At 36.6% G+C, this 27,195-nt stretch overlaps 2 protein-coding genes across 2 annotated transcripts in view; both read left to right on the top strand.

Moving 5' to 3' along the window:
- LOC103044175 (WD repeat-containing protein on Y chromosome) overlaps positions 1-15,993 on the top strand; it is a 31,480-nt gene extending 15,487 nt beyond the window's left edge. Inside the window, exons 12-20 of the mRNA XM_022669302.2 lie at positions 1,470-1,619; positions 2,933-3,117; positions 3,740-3,879; positions 6,016-6,161; positions 6,263-6,480; positions 9,131-9,291; positions 11,939-12,051; positions 12,142-12,288; positions 15,466-15,993. Of these exons, the coding sequence (XP_022525023.2) occupies positions 1,470-1,619; positions 2,933-3,117; positions 3,740-3,879; positions 6,016-6,161; positions 6,263-6,480; positions 9,131-9,291; positions 11,939-12,051; positions 12,142-12,288; positions 15,466-15,603 (1,398 nt within the window). The 3' untranslated portion in view covers positions 15,604-15,993. The remainder of the gene's footprint in view (positions 1-1,469; positions 1,620-2,932; positions 3,118-3,739; positions 3,880-6,015; positions 6,162-6,262; positions 6,481-9,130; positions 9,292-11,938; positions 12,052-12,141; positions 12,289-15,465) is intronic.
- A 5,508-nt stretch (positions 15,994-21,501) lies between these two features.
- Positions 21,502-27,195, top strand: part of fam20a (FAM20A golgi associated secretory pathway pseudokinase) — a 28,051-nt gene continuing 22,357 nt past the window's right edge. The window contains exon 1 of the mRNA XM_022669303.2: positions 21,502-23,659. Within this exon, the coding sequence (XP_022525024.2) occupies positions 23,325-23,659 (335 nt within the window). The 5' untranslated portion in view covers positions 21,502-23,324. The remainder of the gene's footprint in view (positions 23,660-27,195) is intronic.

Below are 27,195 nucleotides of genomic sequence, written 5' to 3'. Positions count from 1 at the left end.
CGATAAAAATGACAAATTACATAAAAATGTCTAATATAAATTTAAAAAGACCATATATTGAATTAAATTATTCACAACTCTGCTTGTACATAACACTCACTATATTGCCAAAAGTATTCATTTCTTCATCCAAATCACCGAATTCAGACTCCAGGCCTAAACTTTGATCATACTTTTTAAACAGTGCAATATAGTGTATTTAAAAAAATACAGGGGTTGGACAATGAAACTGAAACACCTGTCATTGTAGTGTGGGAGGTTTCATGGCTAAATTGGAGCAGCCCGGTGGCCAATCTTCATTAATTGCACATTGCACCAGTAAGAGCAGAGTGTGAAGGTTCAATTAGCAGGGTAAGAGCACAGTTTTACTCAAAATAATGCAATGCACACAACATTATGGGTGACATACCAGAGTTCAAAAGAGGACAAATTGTTGGTGCACGTCTTGCTGGAGCATCTGTGACCAAGACAGCAAGTCTTTGTGATGCATCAAGAGCCACGGTATCCAGGGTAATGTCAGCATACCACCAAGAAGTACCAACCACATCCAACAGGATTAACTGTGGACGCTGTAAGAGGAATTCAATGTGCACCTGAACTCTCCTGTTTCCACCAGAACTGTCCATCACCACAATAAATTATTGTGGTCTAAAAACAGGTGTTTCAGTTTCATTGTCCAACCCCTGTATATATTCTATGAAGTACACTTTAAATTTTATGTAATTCAATATACTTCTAAAATATTTTTTTCAAAACACGTTTTTGTACATTTTTAGCAAAGTGTGTTAAAAACCACTGTTACAATAGTTAACTTAAAGTACAACGTATCATGTAACTTTTTAGAAGGTAAATTAATTTACTACATTTTTTACTACATTCACACTAAAAAATGTAGTACAGTATATTAAAATATATTTTTATACCCAACGAAGTATACTAGAAGTGTGCTACACTAATATAAATATATTTAACATCAATTATTAATACATTCCTAATAATCCTGTCATTTTACTGTAAGCATATTTAAAATATGGGGCTACATACATAAAGTAATTTAAATGTTTAAATGTTACTTAATTCTATTTAAAATAGTTCCGTTTTAGTATAGTTAAGTTGAATTTTGTACTATTTTTTTATACAATTAAAGTATAATAAGTAAAAAAAAAAAAGTTGTTCCACTTTAGCACACTTCAAATATACTGATTAATAATAATGTGGCTACAAGAACACTTTTGTGCACTATTAAATAATAATGTTTAGTATACTTTAATCTACTTTTTTTTTACTTGGGAAATTGGGAAAGTTACAGCTATTATTAAGTATTCTAAACCTGATTAATAGCAGTGAAATTAGAGAGATAAAGATGATAAAGTGATGATAAAATCTGCATCTAAATCTCGAGGAACACTGGAGAACTTGTTCTGCTGTGTGTGTGTGTGTGTGTGTGTGTGTGTGTGTGTGTGCTGTAGGTGTGGAGCTTGCAGAACGGTCGTCCGCTCCACAAACTGGAGGCCGTGTCGGACGCAGAGGTCACAGGGGTTATCTGTCTCCATGACGACCAGCTGCTGGCCGTGGGCTGGAGTCGGCTGGTTGCTCGGTACAGCATCGGCGGTTCACACGTGAGGGCAGTTCTCACATGCAGTACAGTAGCCTACAGTCAATCACACAGAGCACACACATCTCCTTCAGCGCCACCTTAAGAGCCTGAGCCAGGATAAACAGCAGCCCCGGGCTTTTAGGTAAGACCTTTTGTAGCCCGTGCTCAGCTCTGGGGTTTCTGCGGTTGTACTCAGAGACGTGCCTGACAGAAAAGGCAGTCTTCATGACTGATCTGACGTCGCACAGGAGCTGAGGCAGCAGAACCCGTCCTCTAACAGCCATAACAAGAGCTTACTGTGTCTCAAACACAGCAGCAGTACAGCCTGTTACTGTCTCATACACTGTACGGGTCAATATCAGTATAACCTGCCTTTAATGTCTGTAAAAACACTGTGTAACAAAACCTCTTTTTTACAGTTTACTCTGAACAAACACATCATTACAAATATAGAGGAATTAAATCCTACACTTTATTAAACCCTTTGTACATATTAGAGCTTCTTAGTTGCTCTGTTGCCTCCTCAAGACCATCAGTCAAATATATTAACATTCACTACTCTGTAGGTAGAAGTATAGATACTAGGTTTAAAAATACTTCTGTAGAAGTTTTAGTATCAACTCAAGCTTTTTACTCTTTAAGTAAAAGTGTAAAAAAATCAGATTTTTAAACTAATTAAAGTATAACTATAAAAGTAATGTAAGGTGGGAAAATAAAGCCATTAAGAACAAAAACGTAGGCCGATCCACAGGGTCCTATAGTGCACTACCCACCCCCTAATGTTCTATTAAAATGTTAATGTTGAGAGAAATGAAGATATTTATCTGGATAGGGGTTTTATTGAATGATGAGAAGCCAGAATGAAAACAAGCTGAAATGAAATAGGAGTAACAAAGCAATTTTTTTAATTATAGGAGTACCTACCCCAATAATATCTAGGAGTTTAATGCTGGAGTTATTAGACGGAATTTGATATCTTAGTCTTAACCCAAAATAAATTATTTTTACTGCCCAACTCTACAGAGATTTAATTTTACTCTGCCTACTTATTTTACTTCTTTGGTATAATGTTACTCAAGTATAGAATAAACAACTATAGAATTCACTCAATGCATTTAGAACAACATTTAGAATTTCCTTGTGTATTTACTTTCATTTTATGTAATGAAAGTGAAGTCCACAGTGTTCTAGGAGACTGGCAAATGAGAAGCAAGGCCATTATATCCAGTATTTAAAACTATAAAACAAGCTACTACTCTTTTTTTAATAGACTTTTAACTGTTTTTAGCATCATCTCTGTGGGAGTTAATTTATCTCTTGACCTTTGCTGTGTAGGACATGTACGTGAAGGCAGATGTGTCGTGGAAGTCAGGCCGGTTACACAGTGAGGACATCCTGGCAGCAGATCACTGTGCTGGGAAGCGGCTGTTGGCCACAGGAAGTTACGATGGAGAGATCATCGTCTGGACGCTGGACACACAGAGGCCTGTCGCTCGACTTCAACGCCCACTGCCTGGGAGGTTAGTTCACTTGGTCTGATCTAGTAGCAGCACTTATACAATGCTGAAGAAGTAAAAAATATTTTAAGAATTTAAAACCTCTAAAATATAATCAAGAGGAAGATGGATGATCACAAGCCACCAAACCAAACTGAACTGCTTGATTTTTTGCACCAGGAGTAAAGCAGCATAAAGTTATCCAAAAGCAGTGTGTAAGACTGGTGGAGGAGAACATGATGCCAAGATGCATGAAAACTGTGTTTAAAAACCAGGGTTACTCCACCAAATATTGATTTCTGAACTCTTAAAACTTAATGAATATGAACTTGTTTTCTTTGCATTATTTGAGGTCTGAAAGCTCTGCATCTTTTTGTTATTTCATTAATGTCTCATTTTCTGCAAAGAAATGCTCTAAATGACTTTATTTTTATTTGGAATTTGTGAGAAATGTTGTTTGTTTATAGAATAAAACATCAGTGTTCATTTTACTCAAACATAAACCTATAAATAGCAAAATCAGAGAAACTGATTCAGATACTTTTTTTTTTTTTTACATTTTCAGGGAATTTAATTTCCCTAAGTTATAAACTTTTGGAGAGATAACTATACATGCGTGTGTTTGTGTGTGTGTGTGTGTGTCAAGGGTGTATCCTCCCATCGACAGGCTGCTATTCCTTCAGAAGCGAGTTGAGGACCAACAGTGGCGAAACAGAGCTCTTCTGCTCAGCTCTCAGGCTGGATACATATGTTGGTGGAGCATCTGTGGGCCCACACACAACCACGGTAAACACACACACACACACACACACACACACACACACACACACACACACACACACACACACACACACACACACACACTATATTACACACAGGCACAAGCACTCAGACACTATAATAAGTGAGTGCAAGTGACAGACAGTCAAACACCACAATTACAAAGTAAGATAATAGCTGTTCTTCTCAGCGTTCCACGCCTCATCCCCACAGCCAGTGTACTGCAGTCCTTCCCACAGCTGCTGCCTCAAGATCTGCATCAGTGCTGAGTGTCACAATACAGGCCTACACACACTCATTATACAGCTCACTGTATTGCCAAATGACCCCCTGCGTCTGCCATAAACACGCTCTAACTGAGTGGGCGTTCACGCTGCACAGCGTCAGTGTGCTGCAGCGGATACTGTGTGATGATATATTTTTATCACATGAAGGGAACGGATCCCATAAAACAGCGGTTTGGCCAAAATTCAGCTCTGTGTTCTTGTTTGCAATGAATGCAGTCGATCAGATGAGGCTTATGATGCTAGAAAGGGTTATCATATCACAACAATATATTATAAAGATATCATCTTTGTTGTAAGTTATTTTACTGTAGCATTTTGGTGTAATGGAAAGTCAAACTTAAAGTAAAGTAAAAGTGTCTATTCAGTTTTGCATAAACCAGATTTTGATGTCCTATAAAACCAGCAAATCAAACTGTTATCAAATGATACCATTAAGTCCTGGAAGAACCCATTCTATAATATTAGTGGTATGAATATCGAGTGATATTAATTTAGCATTTTGGAGTAATGAGAGGTCAAACTTGTCCATTTAGTTTGGCATAAACCAGATTTTGGAGTCCTATTAAAACAGCAAATCAAATTGTTTTCAAATGACACCATTCAATTCTTGAAGAAGTCTTTCTATAATATTAATGACATAAGTATTAAGTGATTTTACTGTAGCAATTTGCGGTAATAGTAGGTCAAACTTAGGAAAAATGTCTATTCGGTTTGGTATAAACCAGATTTTGAAGTCCCATAAAACCAGCAAATCACACTGTTATTAAATGACACCATTAAATTCTTTAAGAACCCTTTGTATAATATTAATTACATAACTATCAATCGATATTACTGCAGCATTTTGAAGTAATGAGAGGTCAACCACTGGAAAAATGTTTATTTGTTTTTTTCATAAACCAGATTTTGAAGTCCTATAAAACCAGCAAATCAAACTGTTATCAAATGACACCCTTAAATTCTTATAGAATCCTTTCCCTACTATTAATCATTACATTACATTACATTACATTTGGCAGACGCTTTTGTCCAAAGCGACTTACAATAATGAAGTACAAAAGTAATAGGAATTAAGATAACCCATTTTTAGATAGGGCTTAAAGGAGGTCAAAGGGAAATAAAGGGATAGAGAAGTAAAGGAGGGGAAGAAGGAAATATGGTCATAATCATATAAGTATCAAGTGATATTACTGTAGCATTTTGGAGTAATGGGAAGTCAAATAAGATAGAAAGTATACTTGGTTTTGCATAAACCAGATTTTAAAGTCAAATCAAACTGTTATCAAAAGACACCATTAAATCATCGGAGAACTTTTTACATGCTATTAAGGATATAAGTTTCATTTTGGAGTAATGAGAAGTCAAACTTAGTAAAAGTGTCTATTTGGTTTTGCATAACGTGACCCTGAGTGGCAGAGAAGCATCACTGCTGTTCTGGGACCAGTGCAGATGAATTAGGAAACGACTAGCTATCTGAGTGAAGGGTGTGATTGGAGATAACCACACCTTCACACTCTTATTCTTAAATGTTTTATACATTTATATATACAGTTATTATTTTTATTGTTCACTTAATAATTTATTTAATAACTTTATGAACTTTGCTCTCTTTTAGGGGTGGAGTAATTACGCCACAATTAACCCCTATTTAGAACAAGATAGGGAATGAAAGAATGCCAAACAAGCAATAACTCTTACTTAAAATAATGATTCATGGTTGGAGACCCTTATCCACCCCCCCACCACAACATCAGGAGAGTGTAGAAAAGGCTTGTAGAGCTTTTACAAAACAGTGGAACCAGGTGAAATTATTCGGACCTGATTCTGTATCTTCTCTCCTTCTCTTTCTTCGCAGCAAAGTTCTATGTTCCTCAAAGAGAAGATGAACGCGTAAATGCTTTACGTACAAACCATGACAACAGTTTGTTGATTACTGGAGACACTACAGGATCCATCCAGGTCTGGAACATCTCCCAGTATGGCCTGTATGATGGAGATGAGGTCGGTCTCTGGAACACCTGAGGTTGTGTGTACAGTAGCAGCACTAGTCTTCTGATTAATTTAATTTTTAATGTTTGTGCTGCTACTGCTTTTTTTTTCAGGTTGTCAGTGAGCAGCCTCCACTAGTGCACACTTGGAGAGCCCATGAGGAGGCGGTAGTGAGCATGGAGGTTCTGGAGCACGGCAAAGACCTGTTTCTGGTCAGTGTGTCAGTGGACCTTAACGCCTGTCTTTGGACCAGTTGTGGAGTTTGTGTGGGCTCTTTTGGACAGGAACTGTTGTGGGATCTGAATGATTCACACACATACCGAGCCAACAGGTAGATTAAAAAAAACACATGAATGCATTTTTTATTCTACTTTTTTTGTTTGGGAAGTGATAAAGCTTTGATGAGTAAAGCTTACACCTTTCCCATAGCCTCCTGGTACCATCTATTTGCATACTGTGGGTGCGCCTTCTCGCCCTCACTCACCATCTATGTGTAGTCACTCCCTTCAAACATCCTCCCCTATTTGTTTTCTTAAACTCTTTGTTGTATTAAACTTACTGTTAAAGATCACTGACTTCACTGAACGCTGTTATGTTACCTGAATGTCTGTTACCTGAATTCCTGCAGAATTGTGCCATTTGGTTACTTTAAAGTAATTGAATTAATTAAGGTAAACATTACTATCTATTTTTGAAAAATCACAAATTAGTTTAAAAAAATCACTGAAAAAATTGATGAGTAAAATTTACTTAAATACGTTTCGCAACTTTCTGCATTTGCTTTTTTTTAGGTAAATTTAATTTCAGATAAATTTAAGTAACTTTAACTCGGTTTTTCAAGACTTAAATGTTAAATAGAGAAAATAAGGGGACTGAACATCGGTCAATTCTTTCTTTTAGTAAATTTTACTTGATTTATTTTTACTGAATCAATCCTTTCTTTTAGTAAACTTTACTTAATTTATTTTTGCTGAATGAATCCTTTATTTTAGTAAATTTTACTTAATTTATTTTTACTGAATGAATCCTTTATTTTAGTAAATTTTACTTAATTTATTTTTACTGAATCAATCCTTTCTTTTAGTAAACTTTACTTAATTTATTTTTGCTGAATCAATCCTTTCTTTTAGTAAACTTTACTTAGTTTCTGCATACAATATTACCTAATTACAATTAGTTTATACAATATTACTCAAATAATTTATGATATATAATATATTATAATTCTTAAAGTGTATTTATTTTTTGTCAAAACACACATATTACACTGTCTCAACACATGGATGGCATGTGATACATTCTTTTTAGTATACTTTTTAGTGAGACTTGGTCTATTTACTAAATAATTCTTTGAGATTATGTAAATATTTGAATGTGTGTTTTAACTAAAAATATTTAAATTTGGATAAAATAATGTTCAGTTATAGTATATGTGAACAAACATACAAATAAACACAATATACGATATCACAATTATCAAGTATTATTGAGGTCATGTCTATTTAATGTGCGATAAGTCGATAATGTAATTATCGTGACAGGCCTATGTGAGACAGTAACTTTTTTTGGTCAGGTAGCCTAAGAGAAATTGATAAACTGTGATGGCTGGACGATTGGCTCAGAACATCAGGCAGGTCTTGTTGGGATGTTGGGTGCTCTTGGTATGGAGTGGTCAGTACCTACCAAAACTGCTTTAAGGAAAGAAACCATTCCTTTAAGGCTCCTCGAAGAGGACTTCTACAATATTAGGCAGGTGGTTTTAATGTTATGGCTTACTGATATACATACTTGCTGTGGAAGTGCCCTCAGGACAGTTATCACAGTTAGGATCTGGGCTGCAGCAGTGAAGGGGCTTTAAGGGATATGTGATCGCTCTCCTCAGCTGGCAGCTCTGGTTTGGCGCATCACGCTGAGAGGCTCTAACAAATAAAGGAATAAATGGGAGGAATGAATGTTGTCGATGGTCAGACATCACCACAGCTAAGCTAAACCAGATGGGAGAAGCGTTCGGTTGCGCAAGCGAATGAGGAATCAGCCAATCAGCTGTTCTCCTGCACCATATTGTTTTCTTTGGACGTCCTCCAGGGGTCTTCAGAGGTTGTGGAATGACTGCTGAGGAGAGTCGACCATCTGCCAAGACAGAGGTTCTATAATCGCCGTCTTAGCATCAGGTTGGCTTAGCGTAGGAGGACTTGTACGTAAAAGCCTACAGCATATCATGGAAAACAAATTTTAAAAATCATATTTTTACATATTGTAGTCGTTAAAATAAAGATACCACAAATAATTCTTTGCAGAAGTGGTTCTTCTATTGAGACATAATTTAAGTCAACTTTTTAGGTCTAAATAAATAAATAAATAATCTGTGTTGGCAAAATTTACAAACTGTAGTTGAACCCTAGTCAAGGCCAAGCCAACTACTCTGAGCTACTGCACATGCTCAGTTTGACTCTTTAGTTGAATGTGGTCTAAGGAGCAATTCTGCAGGGGTTTTCACCTGATGTTGGTCACGTTATTTGCATATTGGGCGTGTCCTCTCATCTCTCACTCACCATCAGTGTGTAGTCATTCCCCACAGCCTGCTGCTGCTGCTTCTCTTGGGATTTATATATACTTTATGTGTTATAAAATAGTAATAACTGTCTGGTCTCAGTGTTGTAGGCTATAAGAGCAAGTTGCTTTGTTTTGTGTAGGTGAGTGTATTTAGAGTATATGCCAGCTTGGTCCGCATGGTTACTGATTTTAGGAGATACACTGGAGGATCAGGTGTCCAAACGCTTTTTGTGTTTCAGCAAATGCTGGAGATGTATTTGTGGTACACTGTGTTTTCCATGAGATAATATTTAACTTTGTGTTGAGGTTATGACATTACACTATGACATGTCATGACATGATAATGCATGAAGAACATCTTCAAAAGAGCAAGCAGTCTGTGTGTGCTTTGGTTAATCATTCATCAGCATGTGATTATTTGTTTGCAGAAAGCTCACCAGTTCATCCACAGAGGAAGAGACAGAAACCAGTGAACTCAACCAAGTAGAGAACATCAAAGGCCCGCCTTATCTCACTGACTGGGGTCAGAACTCAGGAGACGTGGGTAGAGGAGCGAGATGCCCCAGCGAGGGCAACTGTCACCAAACAGGTCAGACTGAACAGATTCAGACCCAGCAGCACATCTTTCAGTTCAGTTTATCAAAGAAAAAAGTAACAGTCACAAGTTTGGAGACACCTCTTCTCATTCAATGTGTTTTCTTTCTTTTTATTATTTTTTTTGCATTGTAAATTTAATATTGAAGACTATATCAAAGCTATACAGGAACACGTGGAATTATTCAGTAAAAAAAAACATGTTTAGATTCTTCTAAGCAGCACATTTATCTTTGAGGACAGAGCTGCAGACTTTTGGTATTTTAATCTCAGTGTCTTAATGAGGGAGAGACACCTGGAATAGTTTTCTCAGCATCTTGAAGGAGTTCCTGGAGGTGCCTACAGCAGGGATTGGTTTCAAGAATAACTAAATTATTTTACAAATTGTATTTATTAAAATATTTGTTTAAAAACAGATTTTAAGCATTACTGGTAATAAAGTACATTTCCACTGGATAATATTAGGTTCCGTTAGTAAAAGAATCAATACATTAAAATTAAAAGTAAAAGAACAGAATCACAATGAGTTTATTTCTATTAAATGACTTTCTCTCCAAAAGCCCACTGAGGTGTAAAGTGTACAATACTGTGCAAATGTTTTTGGCACCAAAGCAAATTACACTATTACACATCCATTTATCTCAGAAATATGAGTGTTTTTACCTGAAAAAAAACACCACATATGATTTGAACAGATGCAAATTAACATACATACAGTAAAACGTACAAAGAAATTCTCATTTTTAATTATAAGTATATTATATCCTGTGAGCCGAGCTGAAGAACAAAGTGTAGAGATTCCAGATTTCTCCTGGATGCTCCTCAGCCAGCATGTGTATATTATTATGTTCAGTTCCGTCAGCAGCTCACCTGATTTACCACATTTACCAGTAATTTACCAAACCAGGTGTTGATTAATATGATGAGAACTAGAAATAACCCTATTAAACTCAGATTAGAAGGAGAGATTAGGAGATGTTTTAAGGTAAATAGGGCTGTAAAAGCTGCTCTGCTTTTTGTAAAATTGCTGTTGCCAGTATTTATTGTAATGCTGTAATGTGTTTTACTGAGATAATAATCACTTACTTCACAGATAAGAATCGTTTTCTTTACTAAAATTCCCACAGGTGCCTAAAACTTTTGCACAATACTGTATTTCTACTAAATATATACTTAGTCAACTCAGTAGTTTTAGGGTTGAGTGGATGTGGTTGGGATAAAAGAGGCTGAATGTAGAGACAAGCTCCCACTCCCAGTCTGCCCTGATCCCCTGTCACGCCAAAACAAGCGATTAGTGGAACTTCTACACCGTGCCGGGTGCAGTCTGCGGTACGAGTGGGTGTTTAGATACTCACTGGGACAAGGTCAGAGTGTTTGAATGCTCAGATTTTTTTTCCTGAAGAGCAGTACACTCTCAGAACTCCAGGTTAGACAGACACTGTTAAGCCTTACATAATGATTATACAATATATTATGTTGTCGCTTGATAATTTACATTTATATGGGCTGGATTCACTTGACATTTTATACCATCATTGCACATGAATAAAGAGAAGGCCTGGAAGAACCTTTTATGGTCAGATGTGTCAAAGACTGTGAAGTTTAGTCACAGTGACCAGAAATACTTAGGTATAAGGCATTGTGGTAAAGATGAGCCATTCCATCAAAAAAAAAAAAAACATTTTTCCAACTGTTAAGCATGGTGGTGGTGGTTAGTGAGTGGGGGGGGGGGGGGGGGTCATGCCCATTATACAAATAAATGATTCTAGGAACCAGAAGGGTTTCCTGAAATAATTGGTTAATATGGTGCTCCATTAGCTTCATAAGTAAATCTACTTACCTGCAGCAACTGAAATACTGTATACTTCAGTTAGAGTAAGTTACAAAGTGTGACTTAGCATTTAAGTTAAATAATTTACCAAAAGGCTCCTGACAAAAAGTTGCTCCTGCTATTATTTACCATTTATTTATATAACTGTGTAATCAGGGATGCCAGGGATAACATCCCTTTGTTATTGATTTGTATTTTACACAGTATATGCAGTAAGAGCAAGGTACCAGCTTTCTTTGTTGCAATGTATGATTTCATGCCAGCTATGATCTGCAAATAGGTAACTCTGAGCTGGATTACTCTCCCCATAGTGGTGTCAATCGATAAAAAAAATAAATCCAATTAATCATGACAATATTCTGCGATTAACAGCAAAAAATTGCACTTGTTGTTCTAATGATGCAAATTTTATATTTTTATAATTTTTCTTTTTATATCATCATACTAATATACTAATATGATATGTTATTTGTTACCCGGTTACTCTGTCCCAGGTGTTTCTGGTTTCCTGTCCTTGTCTGTGTGTATAAATAGTTCTCCTTGTTCCTGTGTTCCTCGTCCTTGGTTGTACTGTTACTTTGTGTTTTTTAGTTTTTTTTGTTTATTTGTTATTGTTTATTAATAAATCACCCATAAGTGCATCTGCTTTCCACATCTCCTTCCTGCTCCTACCTGACAGTTATAAAAAACATTGTAAAAACATTAAAATATTGTTCAAATAAATGGTGTTAAACCTGCTGTCAGTGAGAACTGTAATTATATAGGCCAATTTGTATAGTCCACAGTTTACTAATGTTACTCTTAATTGTAGAGTCTCCTCCAATCCCTGAAGACCACCACCTGCTCCTTCAATCTCCAGACAGGAAGAGCCGAGCAGAATCTCTCAGCTGCTTAATCTCACCCTCACCAGATCATCTCAACAAGGTCAGATCAAACTTCTGCATGTCTTTCACTTATTTCTATTAGTGTAAAGCTTATAGAGCATTTGTGTTATAGTATTAACTCGTTTTTCAGTGTGTGCTGGTGGAGCATGAGAGCGTGAAGCTGCAGAGGAAGACAGCTGCAAGGCTGGAGAAGCGGCAGGTGTTTGGAGACATAGATAGAAATAAGCTCTACCGCTTCGGCAACGAGTGCACCCCCTTTCACGCCGTGAAAATAGTGGTGAGCGTCTTTTTACTTTTTACTATTTTCACACCTTCCATCTGTGTCGTTTAAATAGTGAAGGTGCTTGTGAATATATTAAATCTGAGCGCCATGATGGTCTGCAAATGAAGTAAGTATAGATATCTTGGCTACGGAAAACACAGGTGCGTCACTGACTGATTTAAACCCTGACAACAGTCAACAGTCAGATGTGCATTGCTATCTTGGCAATGCAAGTGCATGTCATGCGCAGATTCCTTGTTGATTGTGGTATTTAAACAGGCAGAGGGCCCTATGGTACACTCTGCGCAAAGGCATGTCACAATGCTTGTTGCTATCTTATACCCCATTAACAGTCTATTTTTACGTCTTGCACGTGTGTTGAAATATTGAATAATACTGTTCCCTTAAATGAGCTGCTGGCGTATCTTCACAGTGTGAACGCGCAGGTCAGTATCCTCTGCTGAGACGCACAAAGGGCAGTCTCTTAAGATACCAATGCGCAAAAGTCAGAGCACACCTACGTCTTAAAGGGAATGACAGCGGGCACACTGATTGGTTTATTTCACGTTACGCCCAAAACACACCCACGAATAATAAAGAGAATTAGTAATAATTGCGAGTAAGGTGTATTTTTTTGTGCCCTCACAATACCAAAGACACAGGACACGCCCCTAAATAACTAAATAACGAAGCGCAACTGACTGGTTGATCGCTAAAATAGGGCCCAGAGTGTTGGTTATTAATATGTATATTAATATGCAAGCTTATTAATTAATAATAATGTATAATTTTGAATAATTAGCGTAAACTGTAGATATACCACAGTGTTGTGCTGAGAACCAGCAGTAGAGTTCTCTAGAGTTAAGTACCATAACAGGTGCATATGTAGATGGCATTAGTGATGGTGATGATTCTGGTCTGTCTGTTTGTTGTGCGTTTGTTGCCATGTCAGACTCATCTCAGCGGTTTTGGGGTGATGGGGGTTACATACACACGCGTGTGCCACCTTAAATCGGGCTAAGCCCGGGGCCGACGCTCAGGGCCAGAGATCCGGTGAAAAATGAAGGAGCACCAGGCCGAGCACGAGAGCACGTGTGAAAGAGCGAGTAGGCGTCGCCGGCTGCCAACATCGGCTACTGAACCGCCTGATCGTGGGGGGAGACATTGTTATGGCAACCAGGTTGCACAAGATGGGCTTGGGCCTGGGTTGCCAGAGTGAGGATTAAATCCTTTAAAAGAGGCGTAGATTAAAAAACAACAAGCGTATGAAAAGACTATTAGACTTTATTTGCCCTGAGAAGGCTTGGTTTATTTAATCAGAATGATCTCTTCTGAGAAGGCTTTACACAAGATGTTGTAACTTTGCTGTGAGGAAGATTTGGTACTGTTAGATGTTTAGTTCTAAAAATCCAACTTAAACTTTTCATTCTCAACTTCCCACTAAACAAAGAGACGTTGAAACGACATCTTTTCTAGGTAATTTTTGCACGTCCAATTTTGGTCTCCTGAAGGTGCAGACTGTGACGCCAGATGACGTCTTTTTTCCGAAGTCTTCCTCACGTTCAGTATTGACGTCCCCCAGACCTTCAGATAAGGGCTAATTACATAGAAAAGATGTCTGCAACGACATAATTGGGGATAGAATTAGCCCTTATCTGATAGATAGATAGATAGATAGATAGATAGATAGATAGATAGATAGATAGATAGATAGATAGATAGATAGATAGATAGATAGATAGATAGATAGATACTGTATTTCTCCTGAAAGAAATTTAGGCATATATATATATATATATATATATATATATATATATATATATATAATATATATACAACATATATGATATATACAACAGACAACACAAAGATGGTAAGTAAGGTAGAGGCCACACCCAATATGCAAATATGTGGTGCCTGGATCAGAGTGGAGTTTGGGTTATAATGACCTGCGGTCTCAGCAAATCAGAGTGGCGCTGTCTGCTTGAAATCAACCTAAAAATGTTCCACACAGATTGCATTTCCAAAAAAAACAAAAACATAAATAATACCAAAATTCATTAATTAATTAAATAGATACAAAATATAATGTAATTAGTAATAAACTATGCTTAGTAATAAACAATATATATTCATATTGATCAATTATATTGATAACAACAAGGTTGATAAATTAATATAAAAATAATAAATATATTCTTTAATAATGTTACCTGCTCTGACGTTCAAATGTTTAACTGCATACTGACGTCCAATTACGGTCATAGTTAGACGTCCAAATAGCGGACCTAGTTTGCACGGCGTGTAGAAGTGCAGAATTGGTATTGGACCAATGGACGCAATATAGACATGATCTGCCCATCTATAAGACATCATGTTTAGTGTGTTACTGGCCAGTACAACTCTGAGTTAGTTTAAAAACTTTAAACAACATTTAGAATACTATGCATGCACCAAATGTCCAATACCTAGTGAAAAAAAAATAGATTAAAATATACTAAGCATTATTATACTATAGTGCACTAAAGTGTTTTCTTGTAGCCACATTATTATTATTAATCAGTATATTTAAAGAGTGCTAAAATGGAACAACTGTTTTTGTACTTATTATACTTTAATTGTATAAAAATAGTACAAAAGTCTTACTTAAATTATGCTAAGTGCACTTAACTGTACTAAAATGGAACTATTTTAAATATACTTAAGTAACATTTAAACCTTTTAACTACTTCATGCATGTAACCCCATACTTTAAATATGCTTACAGTAAATTATAGTGCATTTAATGCGTATTACAACTGTATCACTATTATTATACATCAGGTATATTAGGAATTTACTTTAATTTAAGAATAAATGTTAAAAATATATTTATTGTTCCTCTATACACTTCTAGTATACATTATTGGGTATAAGAATATATTTTAATATACTGTACTACAGTTTTTACAGTGTAGCAAATTTCCTTTAAATTTTTTAAATTTGTAATAGTAATTTAATTTACTTTCTAAAAAGTTACATGATATATTGTACTTTAAGTAAACTACTGTAACAGTTGTTTTTAACACACTTTGCTAAAAATATACAAAAGTATATTTTGAATTAAGCATTTTAGAAGTATATTGAATTACATTAAACTAAAAGTCTTCTTCATAGTAGCACCTTCTTTTATCCTCTCTCTCTCTTTTCCAGGAACTGAGGGAGACTGAGGATGTTAGGGTAATGTCGAGGATGCTGAATGGGTCGCAGTGTTTCTCCCGAGCCACTGATCTGAGCTCACCTCTGCTCTCCAGCGACGGCTCCGCCCTCTTTGTGTCCCTCAGTAACTAAGCAAACAATTAAGATCTAAGAATGAATTTAGGTAATATGACAGAGTTTTGAGATTGACCTAATCAGTCATCGTTGCAATAAGATCGAATACACTGAAAAACAAATGAGGGAACTTAATTTGGATCTTCCCATGATCTTCAGAAGAACCAGCTGATGTCACTTCCTGAATGTTCCAGATGTTTCAGATGGGGTAATGTGTTACGGTAACAGGACTGAGTGAAAAACCAGGGACACAACTGAAATGTGTATTTTAACTTATTTTAAATATTATGGATTTAGTATGAAAAAATATGTTTTATTAATGTTTTAATTGCATATCTTACTTTTGCAATTAGGTCAGTATACAAGACACTATGCTTTTTTACAATAATAAAAGGTGTTTTAAAGTTATTTTGTGTGCACATTTATACATGTAATTTCCTGTGGACAGAAATGGCACCCGTTTGGCAGAATATGCCTGATATTTTTCTGTGTACACTCTAAAAAACAGAGGTACGATATGAGTACTTTTTTGTACTCGAAGGTACACTCTTTATAATTGTACCCTCAAAGGTACAATATTGGTCTTTACGGGGTCAGATTTGTTCCCTCTGAAGTACAAAGTCATTTCTAACAGCAATAAGTACAGATTTGTACCATTTAACCAGCCAAAGGGTACATTCAGTATTCTGCATCACTGTACTAATGAACAATATATATTTAAATAGCACATTTTTTATTTGAAAGCCAGACAATTTTGTATCATCAAGTTTTTGAGCCATATTTAGTTGATGATAACGTTTATAATCTTTATGATCTTTACTGCCACAAAAACCATGGGTACAAAAAAGGACTTTCACTGAAAGGTACTTTTTTGTACCTCAATATAAGGTACAGCCCCAGCGACAAGCTTTGTACTCTTTTAAGTACAAATCTGTACTTACTTTTCTTAGAGTGTACTGTGAATATCTTCAGTGACTAAATCTCCAATATTATTTTCAACAGAACTTTTATTTTATTTTAATTATTGTGATTTTCCTGTTGTTTCCTACACACAGATTAAGCCTGGTTTCAGACTAGACTGCAGTGACGATAACAATTCAGCATTAAATATCTGTTATAGTCCAGGCTTAGTCTAAAAGGAATGTTTAAATAAACATTTTAGGATAAAAATACACTATTCTACATTTCCTAAACAGCATGTCTTATACTGTGAAAACTGTCGTTTCTGGACATTCTTGGAAACAGTATCCCATAAGGACCCAGTGCTGAGATATATAGCATATACTGTAGTTTCCACCAGCAGAACCACTCAGAGCGTCCCATCGATCTTACAAAATATCATTGAAAAGTTACTTTATTTCAGTAATTCAGTTCAAAATGTGAAACTCTATTACTCTACTCTACTATATTATATACAGGGGTTGGACAATGAAACTGAAACACCTGTCATTTTAGTATGGGAGGTTTTCATGGCTAAATTGGAGCAGCCTGGTGGCCAATCTTCATTAATTGCACATTGCACCAGTAAGATCAGAGTGTGAAGGTTCAATTAGCAGGGTAAGAGCACAGTTTGGCTCAAAATATTGCAATACACACAACATTATGAGTGACATACCAGAGTTCAAAAGAGGACAAATTGTTGGTGCACGTCTTGCTGGCACATCTGTGACCAAGACAGCAAGTCTTTGTGATGTATCAAGAGCCACGGTATCCAGGGTAATGTCAGCATACCTACAAGAAGGACCAACCACATCCAACAGGATTAACTGTGGACTCTGTAAGAGGAAGCTGTCTGAAAGAGATGTTCGGGTGCTAACCCGGATTGTATCCAAAAAACATAAAACCACGGCTGCTCAAATCACGGCAGAATTCAATGTGCACCTCAACTCTCCTGTTTCCACCAGAACTGTCCATCACCACCATAAATTATTGTGGTCTAAAACCAGGTGTTTCAGTTTCATTGTCCAACCCCTGTAGATGTATTAAACATTACAGAGTGATCTATTTTAAGTGTGTATTTTTTTTTTATGTTGATGATTATGGCTTACAGCCAATGAAAACCCAAAAATCTGTGTTTTAGAAAATTATAATATAATATAAGACCAATTGGTACTTTTCGCAGTGTGGGCAGTGTGCCAAGTCCTGCCGGAAAATGAAATCCTCATCTCCATAAAAGTTTTCAGCAGAGGGAAGCATGATGTGCTGTAAGATTTTCCAGGGATCAGAGTCTGGAGGAAGAGTGGAGAGACACACAGTCCAAGCTGCTTGGGGTCTAGTGTGAAGTTTCCACCAATCAGTGATGGTTTGGAGGTTTTTATGAAGATGAGGATTTCATTTTCCAGCAGGACACTGCCAAAGGTACCAATTGGTCTTATAAAATATTCTAATTTTCTGAGATACTGATTGATTTCAAAATTAAAATAAATAAACGCGTAAAATAGATCACTCTGTGTGTAATACATTTATATAATATATATTGAATAATGAATTACTGAAAAAAATTACTTTTCAATGATATTCTATTTTTTTTAGATGCACCTGTATACATGTATAGACTGATTGATGACCATACAGTTTTCCCATAAGCCTGTGGAACAATGGTTTCCATTCTTCGCAGTATTCTATATCTACGCACAGGAAGAGTTTTACGTTGGTCTTCATCAGCAGCTCCAGCCCCGGGCTCGAGCTCGGTCTGCTCTGCGGATCTTGGCAGACGCTGGTTCAGACATTCCTGAGAGTTTCAGCTGAACACGAGAGCAGCCGTGTTTTGATTTATCAGTTGTTCTACCTATCCAGTGACGATGAAGCTGGAAGGTCGCGGGAGCGAATTAGTTCAGATAAAAAACATGACGCTGGAATCCCGGGGTTGGCCCTCGATCCTGTCTGGGAATGTGGAAACTCCTGTTGGTTTTATGCGACCTGGATCTGAATTTAACCAAAAAAGGGGGGGATGTGCACCTTACGCTGAACACCAGACTCCGCCTTCTCCAACATGGCGGAGAGGAGACTCAGGTAATAACTGCTTAATAATGATTATAATAACATGTTATAATAGTAGGCCTCAATAAACAGAAATTTAAACTTAAATCAAACAGATTATACCTATTAAAATATGTTAAACATTATTTTTTAATAATATGAATATATACAGGGGTTGGACAATGAAACTGAAACACCTGATTTTAGACTACAATAATTTATTGTGGTGACGGACAGTTCTGGTGGAAACAGGAGAGTTGAGCTGAACATTGAATTCTGCCGTGATTTGATCAGCCGTGGTTTTATGTTTTTTGGATACAATCCGGGTTAGCACCCGAACATCCCTTTCAGACAGCTTCCTCTTACAGCGTCCACAGTTAATCCTGTTGGATTTGGTTGTTCCTTCTTGGTGGTATGCTGACATTACCTTGGATAATGTGGCTCTTAATGCATCACAAAAACTTGCTGTTTTATGCTGCATTTTGTAAGCACAAAACATTAACACAAATATTGATTACTGACTATTACTGATAAATTTGATTTGATTTGATCACTCAGTACCCTTCCCAAATGACCCCTCCCATTTTTTTTGCCTTATTCAAACTTGAGCTGAGAGTGGAGTCAGCAAAAATCAAGGGATTTAGTACAAGAAACTTGCTATAGGTAGATGCCACATATATAACAAATCAATTAATCACTGTAATTTTACAGGACATTTTTTTTACAGTGTATGTATTTTACATTGCATGTCTTTAGGATTACAGAATGCTATGTGCATACCAGCGACCCTTTTTTTTCCCGAAAGACAACTTTTGACGCGCTGTTATGCACTGGACAACATCCCGGAATCTTGAGCCGCTGCTCTCTGTAAATAATCCAAGCCAGCGAACTGAGCGGCCTGGAGAGAGGAGCATCAGTTTGATGGTCTCCCTGAAGCTCGGGCAGGAAGAGAACACTCAAGGCCCTGTTTTACACTCAGTCAAGGATTAGATCTGACCAACCGTCCAAACTTCTGCTAGCAGATGTCCTGCATGAATCTCCTGGAGGACGTCCACCCCTCCCACCCACTCAGGACACCCTGATCCCCTTCCACCATCCTTCTTTTAATCCCTGGAGACGTGCCACTGATGAGTTCACAGTGCAGTAGTAACAGACAGGGTGTTACCCAAACACACGCTCCCCTGCTAAACATCTGGAAACATCAACAACGCCAACAGCTGCAGAGGTCAGTGCTGCGTTTCCTTAACGATGAGGAGTTTTCTTTTGATTAAGCCACCGCCGCCGTTAAAGCTGTTTGTCTAAACTGATCTGGGAACGCTGTCCGGAACAGAGCCGTGCCTGTGGAATGGCACATCTGAGTGTTTGGTAGTTTGGGGGAAGAGCTGCGTTTTACAGTAGTTAAATATAGTCCTCGGGTTTCTGTCTTCATTCCTCACGGCCTCGCTGATATTTCAGTGCAGGACAACAATACACTCCTCATATACGACGCTCAGCCTCAGGAAGGCATGCAATGTGATATTGTGTATATAAAAAGAGTTTTATGGGGATTTATGGGTAAAATCCATACACACTGTAAAAATAAAAGTTGAGAAAACACTAAGTTTTGAGGCCAACTCAACTTTTAAGTTTTGAATAAAACCACCAGCTGCTGTCTATCTAGAAATCTTTTGTTCATATTATTCATTTTTCATATACAGTATCTAAAAACCAATACAGTGCTATGAAAATGTTTGGGCTTCCCTAATAATTATAATGATTTTTCTTCATAAATCATTGGTTGTTCATTAGATCAGCAATTTCAGTTCTAATATATCATAAAGCAGATGAACACAGTGATATTTGAGAAGTGAAATGAAGTTCATAGGATTTACAGAATGTGTGCAATAATTCTTTAAACAAAATTAGGCAGGTGCATAAATTAAGCACCATTGTTGTTAAACAGATTTGAATATATTAATTATTCGAACACAAAATTAGTTTGGTAAAAGCTCATTGACCCTTGACCTGCATTCATACAGGTCAATCAAATTATGATAAACGATTAAAGTGATTAAACAAAACTCTCAAATGAGGAAATGAAAGAACCACTGGCCAAAAATCTCAGATAAGCAGAGGAGAAGGATGATGAGAACAGTCATGGTGAACCCACAGAGCAGCTCCAAAGACCTACATTAAAATCTGTGGTGTGATTTAAAGCATTTATGCTGTTCATGATCAGAAACCATCAGACCTGACTGATCTGGAGATGTTTTGTAAAAAAAAATCATCCAAAATACCTTCAACCAGAAGAAAGACTCTCATTGGAAGCTATAGGAAGAGTTTAGAGGCTGTTATTTCTGCAAAAAATGCCCAAATTTATGCAGGTCTTATTTTGTTTAAAGAATTATTGCACACTTTCTGTAAATCATATGAACTTCATTTCACTTTTCAAATATCACTGTGTTTGTCTTACTTTATGATGTATTCAACTGAAATCAATCAATGTTTTATAAATGAAAATCATGAAAATGATCAAGGGTGCCCAAACTTTTTTTATACCACTGTACCTATAAATAATGTAATATTTATTTTGAACTGTTTGAGAATACATTTGAAAAAAGCACTTTACAAATTCATGACCTTTTTTGCTTTTACCACAATGAGGATAATTTTTTGTCCAGGAAATATATGAAAACAAGAACAGACACACACACACATACTCTCTCACAAACAAATATCAGATGTTGTAAAATATCATGGCAGCAGAAGTACAGATGCAGGCTGGGAAATGCCTTCTGTATTTCCCATCCGGTGCTCTAGCATTCCGCAGAAATGCCACATTCAAATTTCAGCTGTTCCTCCCCAGCCGGAGCTCTGAGCCGAGGACGACACGCCACGTTCTTCCCTGTCATTTCTGCTACTGAAAACACATGGTACGAGAGCTCGGCTTGTTTGCGCTGAATCTCCAGAGAGAGACTGTGGGTCCTCCCTCTCTTTCTCCTTCCTTCTTCCCTCTCTCTCTCTGTCTCTGTCACTCTCGCTCACTCTCTCGCTCTGTGACGGCGTGTGTTTGACCAGAGGCTGTGCCTACATGGGAAGTGAGAAGGTGCAGCTGGATCAGAGCCCAGAGGCGAGAGGAAAGAGAGCGTTTCCACGCTTCAGTCAGGAGAGAGCAGGAGAGCAGCCCAGTGGCAGAACAGTGGCTGAGGGCATGGTCTCAGGCAGCTGAGGGAGAACGAGGAGGAGAAAGAGAGAGAAAGAGAGAGAGAGACAGAACGATTCTGCTTCAGTGCCTCAACCTGAGTCCTACTCTACAGGGGGACCAACCAAATTGGCTGGTGAAGCCCCATTGAAGACCAACATCTCATATCCACCTGATACATTTGGTGTAGGAGTTGAGAAGACATCCAGAAGACATCCTGATTCAGTGCAGACTGAATGAATTCACTATAAACTTAGCCAACAAGAAGAACCTTGAGAACCTTGAGAAAGAAGCTTGGATGGATGAATGGGTTACCATCTAAAATCATCTTGACCTAGAGAGAATTCGACTCAATGAGCCCAAAAATCTCTACAAATCAGCTTGAGACATTGTTCTTCTCACCTAAAGAAGTAAAGTGGAATGACCTGCCTTTGAGGATCATCTCAACATCTCAACTCTGTAAAAAAGTGGGGTCAGGTAATGAATTAATGCATCAAGGAATCCAGCTTGGTAAGAAGAATGGTTTACCTTCTACAAAACCTCAGGACCTCATGACCGAGTTCATCTTAACTCAGTCCTAGTAGGACCAGATAATCCTGAGACTTTCTTTACCAAAAGAAGAACCAAGGATGCTGGATGATGTGCCTTCTAAGTTCATCTCAACTCAGTAAAAGAGGGATCAGATCAGCCACTCCAGAGAAGATGGTCTTCTTCTAGAGAAGAAACAAATATGATTGATTATCTGCCTTGGATTATCTGAGTTCATCTTAATTTAGTAAGAGTGGGACCAGATAAGTGTGAGACTTTTTCTTTACCCAAAGAAGAACCAAGGATGGTGGATGGTCTGCCTTCTAGAATCGTCTTAACTAAAAAGTCAAAAGTGAGATCAAGTAAGTCTGAGATTTACTTGAGCCCAGCTTCAATAGATCAATAGTTTGCCTTCTAAACCCCTGTTGACCAAGTGAGAAGCCAGAATAGTGGATGATCTTTCTTCTAAGGCCATCTAAACTTTGTCAAAGTGGGACCAAAGATTGTCGGAGATTGTCTTCACCCAAAGAAGAAACAAATATGGTGGATTGACTAAATTCTCCAGTGAATCCAGCTTGGCGGGGGGTCTACCTTGTGAAGCCCAGTAACAGGTGGAATCAGATGCACAGAAGAAGCTGCCATAGTTGCTAGTTCATCTTTACAACCTTTACAACTTTAAGAAGTGGAATCAGACAAACCGAGATTATCGTCATCCACAGAGGAACCCAGCCCAGTGGATGGTCTACCTTCTAAGGTGGGATCAAATCCACAGATGAAACTTCAACAGTGGCTAGTTCATCTTGTAAGACCTTTATATATCTAAAAATTGGGATCTGGTAAGCCTGAGATCGTCTTAATCCACCAAGGAACCCAGTTTGATGAATGATCTTTACCCCTCTGCAATCTTCTCAACTTTGTAACAGGTGGAATCAGATCAACCACAGACATTTTTTTACCTTCTAAGACACTTTTAAACCAAGTGACTGATAAGGAACCCAATATGGTGGACGTTCTACCTTGGTCTACCTTGTAAGACCATCTCATCGCAGGCATGAGGAGGGATCGGTTCGTGCTGGCCATCACCTTGACCACTGTTCTGGCAGCTGATGTGTATTTTGTGCTACTCCCCAGGCTGAGAAACTGGTATCACCTGTCCAGGAACGGCTGCACCTGCCGGGGGGTTAATGACAGTGTTAGGTATGAGGGACCAGTTGGCCAACAATGGACCCCAAGCACCAACTTTACAGAACAGGGGTCCAAGCTGGAAAAGCTGTTCGAGCATCCGCTGTACAACATCCGTCTGCCAGAGCTAGCTCCAGACGAGAGGCTGCTGGAGGAGGAGGAGCTGATGGGGTATTATCGGAGGAAAGTCAGCCGCTGGGAGAGGTGAGAGCAACTGCAGTGAATATAAAGTTCTGATACTCACATATTCTGTTTTTGTTGAGCACAGATGTCCTGAAATCAGGTAAAATGATTAATTACTCCACTGTAAAACCAAATAAAATTATTATTTTTTTTGTTTTAGTGAACTATTTCCAATAATATTTTAACTAAACTCTGTAGTATTTTACGTACATTTATTTAGGTGTAAGTTAAATAAAATAAGTTTAATTGAATGTACATAACATCCCTGATAAAAAAAAAATACACTTAATTGTACTAATTGTATGCTTTAAATATACTAACAGATTTATGTATTTACTAATATATTATATTAAAAGTACATAAATATTATGCTTTCATCAAATGCTTGAAAGTAAACTTTGATGATCCTTTTTAAAAAGTACAATATAGTCTATTAAAAAAACAGATTACTATTAAGTACACTTTTACTTTAATTTAATTTATTATACTTCTAAAATACTTTATAATTATTATTTATAATAATAATTATATAAAATACTATTTCCAAATATATTTTTGTACATTTTTAGCAAAGTGTGTTAAAAACAACTGTTACAGTAGTTCACTTAAAGTACAATATATCATGTAACTTTTTAGAAAGTAAATTAAATGACTACATTTATAACATTTAAAGTCAATTTGTAACACGCTAAAAATTGTAGTGCAGTATATTAAAATATATTTTTATACCCAACGAAGTATACTAGAAGTGTGCTACGTACAAGAAGCATATTTGTACTCTAATGTAAATATATTTTACATTAATTCTTAGTACATTCCTAATATACCCGGTGTATTATAATAGTGATACAGTTGTAATACTCATTAAATGTATTATACATTTTCTGTAAGCATATTTAAAATATGGGGTTACATATAACACATGAAGTGGTATGTTTAAATGTCACTTAAATATATTTAAAATAGTTCCATTTTAGTACAGTTAAGTACACTTAGCACAGTTTTTATACATATCTTTATATAATTAAAATATAATAAGTACAAAAAAAGTTGTTCCATTTTAGCACTCTTTAAATATACTGATTAATAATAATGTGGCTACAAGAACACTTTAGTGCACTAGAGCATAATAATGCTTATAGTATACTTTAATCTACTTTTTTTCATTAGTGATATGCATTTTATGCTTTTAAAGTTGTCCTAATATTTGTAATAATAATGCTCTTTATAATTATTTAGTTCTTTATAATTGTTCAGTAATCTTCTAAACACTTACAGCACAGAAAACAGCTATATTGCTCCTATAGCCTCCTGAACACTGAACCCAGGCAATGACTGAACCATAATGAATAAATAATGTGCATGTGTGCCTAAGAGAAGATAGCCCATGGGGAAACGACTACACATTGACGGTAAGTGTCAGTGACAGGAGGACACGCCCAGTATGCAAATATATGGTGCCAGAGGCCAATAGAAATTATGTAAGCTTTATTCAAAGAGGTAGTATTACACAAACAACCCCTACAGGTCACTGCATTATTATTAAATCAGCACAGCTGACTGAGTTATATGGAAAGTGTTCAGAAATGATTAAATCCTGCATTAGAGCTGTTCATACTTAGGTTCAAAAATATTAAATATTTTAAAATATATTAAAGATATATTAACATTAACAGCAATAAAATGATCAGGTGTATATCTTCATACACCAATAAAGTTAATAATAAGTTAATAGTAGTGTTTGGGTTTACAGTGTGAGGCAAATTATTCTGGATTAGAAAGATAAGATGCGTACGTGTATGTACTGTATATACTGTATAATAACCTTGGGGCACTCAGCATATCCCTGATAAAGTCCTGGTAGTGTAATATAGTGAATATTATCAGGGGTAAATCAGAGATAGGTGTAAGTAAATACTGTGAGTGGAATGTAAAGGGGGCAGTAGGCTTTATTTGCACTGCAGGGAAAATCAGCTGAAGTTTAAAGTCTGTGAATTCAGATTTGTATGATCAGACTGCAGATGCGTCATTCTAATTAACAGGTGCTACAGTATTTGCATTTAAAATATTTAATGAGATGATTTAAGCACAGAATGCGTCTCCATGTGTTTCAAAAGCTTACAGTTATTTATTACATAATAAAACACTAAAATGTCATTTTTACAAACCAAATATTTGTTAATGTCAGGATTATGCGTATCTTCATGTTTACATACATTGCAAGTTTGGAGATACTTTGATTTTCTGACACTTTATGCAACTGAGGTAACTCTTGCCCTTCCTTTGCCAGATGTAGTTCAGAAATAATTCAATTTTAGTGTCATCTGTCCACAAAACATTTTGCCAGTACAATTGTGGAGTGTCGTTGTGCTCTTTTGTAAGAGTCATGGTGTGTCCTATCATACACACCCTGCTTATTCAAGGTTTTACAGATTATAGGCTTATGAACATAGATGCTAGTCTGTAACAATGACATTCAGGGTTGTTTCTTTACCTTATTGATGAGTCTCTCTGTACTCTTGGGGTAATTTTGACTGGGTGCCACCCACCTCTTGGCAGAGCAGCCACCCGCACAAATTGTCTCCATTCGTAGATTATTTTGCTTTACTGAAGACTGGTGAATTTCTGTAGCAGGGGTATTTAATTACAATTAATTGTAATTTAATACAATTAATTACAATTTAGTACAGTTCAGTTTGAGGCAATTTCGCCAGGCCGAGGTCTGGACTGTCGTCATTTTTAAATTTTTTACTTGTGTTGTGATTCAGTATTATATCCTGTTTACTGAAGAAGCCTAGTAGTTCTGTCAGTGTTTTTATGTCATCAACAACTGAAAGACAAAACAAATTACAAATACTATTTAGTATATTTCAACAATATTTATTGTTTTAAATAGGCCTGTCACAATTACACAGTTACCACACTCAGTTATTTTATTTAACTTATCGAGTCTATTACTGTGAATCTTTTTGTCAACTTTATTTCAAAATGCTATATTTATTCTATTTGATTTTATTAATATTAGGTTTAGGCCTGTCTGTCATGATAATTACATGAATGACAAATCGTACAATATATGGAGAAATGTTGGCTGAACTTGGCCAGAATATCATATATCATGCATATGTGTTTAAAAACAGCAGTTTTATTTAATTTAATATTATTACTTATTGTTAGTATGTTTTATAAATACAGTATTTTAATTTCTTTTTCTGGTGCGCACCATCTGAATTAGCCTTTCTCGCTTCATTCTCAGACTGCAAGTTCTCACGGCCTATTTCTGCTGTGTGGCTCCGCGCTCCAGCATATTGTCGCTGTCCTATGAAGAACACTTATCTCCATTTTTGACGATTTTAGTTGACTACATAACTGAACAGACAAACTGTCCTACACTGTGCCACAATTTCTTGATGAACAATAGAAACTCTTCAAAATGACCTGAAATAAACTTTTTTTTTACATTGACTTCCATAGAAAGTTTAGAAGTTTTTTTTTTCTCTCTCCTGTAAAGTTGCTATTTTGGAGATAAGTGTTTTTCATTGGACAGGGTCGATATG

The sequence above is a fragment of the Astyanax mexicanus genome, chromosome 15 (assembly GCF_023375975.1).
Source record: "Astyanax mexicanus isolate ESR-SI-001 chromosome 15, AstMex3_surface, whole genome shotgun sequence".
NCBI classification, from domain to species: domain Eukaryota; kingdom Metazoa; phylum Chordata; class Actinopteri; order Characiformes; family Acestrorhamphidae; genus Astyanax; species Astyanax mexicanus.
The sequence above is the reverse complement of the archived record's forward strand: the minus strand, read 5'-3'. Positions and strand labels throughout refer to the sequence as shown.